At 41.7% G+C, this 1,890-nt stretch overlaps 1 protein-coding gene across 1 annotated transcript in view; it reads right to left on the bottom strand.

Moving 5' to 3' along the window:
- GRPEL2 (GrpE-like 2, mitochondrial (E. coli)) overlaps window positions 1-1,890 on the bottom strand; it is a 16,330-nt gene that overhangs the window by 4,648 nt on the left and 9,792 nt on the right. The window contains exon 3 of the mRNA XM_009318564.1: window positions 1,730-1,811. Coding sequence (XP_009316839.1) covers window positions 1,730-1,811 — 82 coding nt within the window. The remainder of the gene's footprint in view (window positions 1-1,729; window positions 1,812-1,890) is intronic.

Genomic DNA, 1,890 nt, shown 5'->3' with positions numbered 1-1,890 from the left:
GCATTAGTATTTCACTCCAAAAAGTTCTTGCAACTAAGATGTGCCATTTAGGACACTGTTCCACATCCTCTCATACAGTCCCACAGACATAAATGTTTTGCCAAGCAACTTACATAAATGCCCATGCACACGGGGAACAAATGCAATGGGGCAAAGTAAAAATAATACATGACTACTCAAAAGTACATCCACAATTTTAGTCATAAGTTAAAACCATTGTGGAAGGACTGGTCAAAATGGTCCTTGGCTTAGTCATGAAAAGTCATGCAGTCTTTTTCATTAGAAAAATGGGTTTAGATCAGATACATTTCCAGAAGTGGTGTATTACACAGTGCAGAAATTTCAGGCAAACCAGCCTCCCTCAGTTATATAGATGCCCTAACCAACTTACTGGAAGGACACATTAGGAAAGGAGAGAAAGAGAAACAATAGTTTGGTGCTGTCTATACCTGTACATACGTGTTTAAACATGCACAGAACAAAGAAGCATCAAGGAGAAGCAACAAAAGAGCAGACAGAAGCAGACCAATTACCAACCATTTCATAGAATCATCTAGGTTGGCAAAGACCTTTAAGATTGTTGAGTCCAACCGTAAACCTAACACTGCCAAGTCCACCACTAAACCATGTCCCTAAGCACCACATCTACATGTCTTTTAAATACTTCCACCACTTCCCTGGGCAGCCTGTTCCAATGCTTGACAACACTTTCGGTGAAGAAATTTTTCCTCACGTCCAATCTAAATCCACCCTGGCACAACTTGAGGCCGTTTCCTCTTGTCCTATCGCTTGTTACTTGGGAGAAGAGACTGACATCCACCTCGCTACAACCTCCTTTCAGGTTTTTCTCTTGTACCAGAGTCTCTTTTAATGCTCTACAGACCCCCACACCTCACTCCATGAGCAACTTCTAATAAAGAACCTAATTTTTGTTCAAATCTGAAGCATACCACATATAAAATTCAAGGAGCTCAAAAAAACCCTCTCAAAACCAGCGGTGCTGATTATCCCAGAACTCAACAGTCATTTTACAGCACAATGGGTAGAATAGTAAGAAAAATACAGCAGCTCTAATTTCAAAGCTACTGGAATTAACAAAAAACCTTTCGAGATTCATGCATTGTGGAGAATAACAGTTTCTCACTCTCAGAGATGGTGCTGGCAGACTGCAATGATTAAACAGCAGTTTCTTCACCCTTCACCTGCCTCCATTGCCAAAGCTAAAAATCCAGCTCACTTCATGGATGCTAAAATATTTATTATAAAAGTTTTAAAGAACATTTGATAGAGGAACTGACAACCTTTGTCCCAGGCAGGATCTACCTCCTAAACGCTAGAGCAGAAGAGAAGAGGCTGTTAATACAGTAAAGGAAATCACAACCTGATGACACAACTAAGAGTATGAAATACACCCTGCCAGAGGCAATTCTCAGCATACAGAAGAACTTGTAATTTCAACCAAGTCAGCAGAACTACACTCAATTGCACCAGGCCTATTTTATTAGAAAAAGATCACAAAACAGTCACTGAGATAAACCTGATAGGACACAGCTGGACATACAGAAAAGATAGGAAGTAAGCCCAGACACCAACAGTCCAGGCCAAACATCATGCCAGACTTTACAATGAACAAGGGCGGGATGAGGGGAGAGAAAAGCTGTTCATCAGCATTTTATGCTCAGGCAGGCAGGCCACCGCAGTAAGCAGAGCTCTGCCTCACTTTGCTTACCAAAGAGCTTCGCATCTTCCACAAACTTCTGCGTTCTCCTTCGGACATTCCCAGAATCTGCCAAAGCTTTCCGGTATCGCTCCTGTAACCACAATAGCAAGGGGAGACATCAAACAAGGAGGTAAACCCCATTTCCTGACAAGTTGCCAATCCCTTAGAAA

Source organism: Pygoscelis adeliae, unplaced genomic scaffold, assembly GCF_000699105.1.
Source record: "Pygoscelis adeliae isolate BGI_AS28 unplaced genomic scaffold, ASM69910v1 Scaffold42, whole genome shotgun sequence".
Lineage (NCBI taxonomy): Eukaryota > Metazoa > Chordata > Aves > Sphenisciformes > Spheniscidae > Pygoscelis > Pygoscelis adeliae.
Note: the sequence above shows the minus strand (reverse complement) of the source record. Positions and strands in the feature narration are given on the sequence as shown.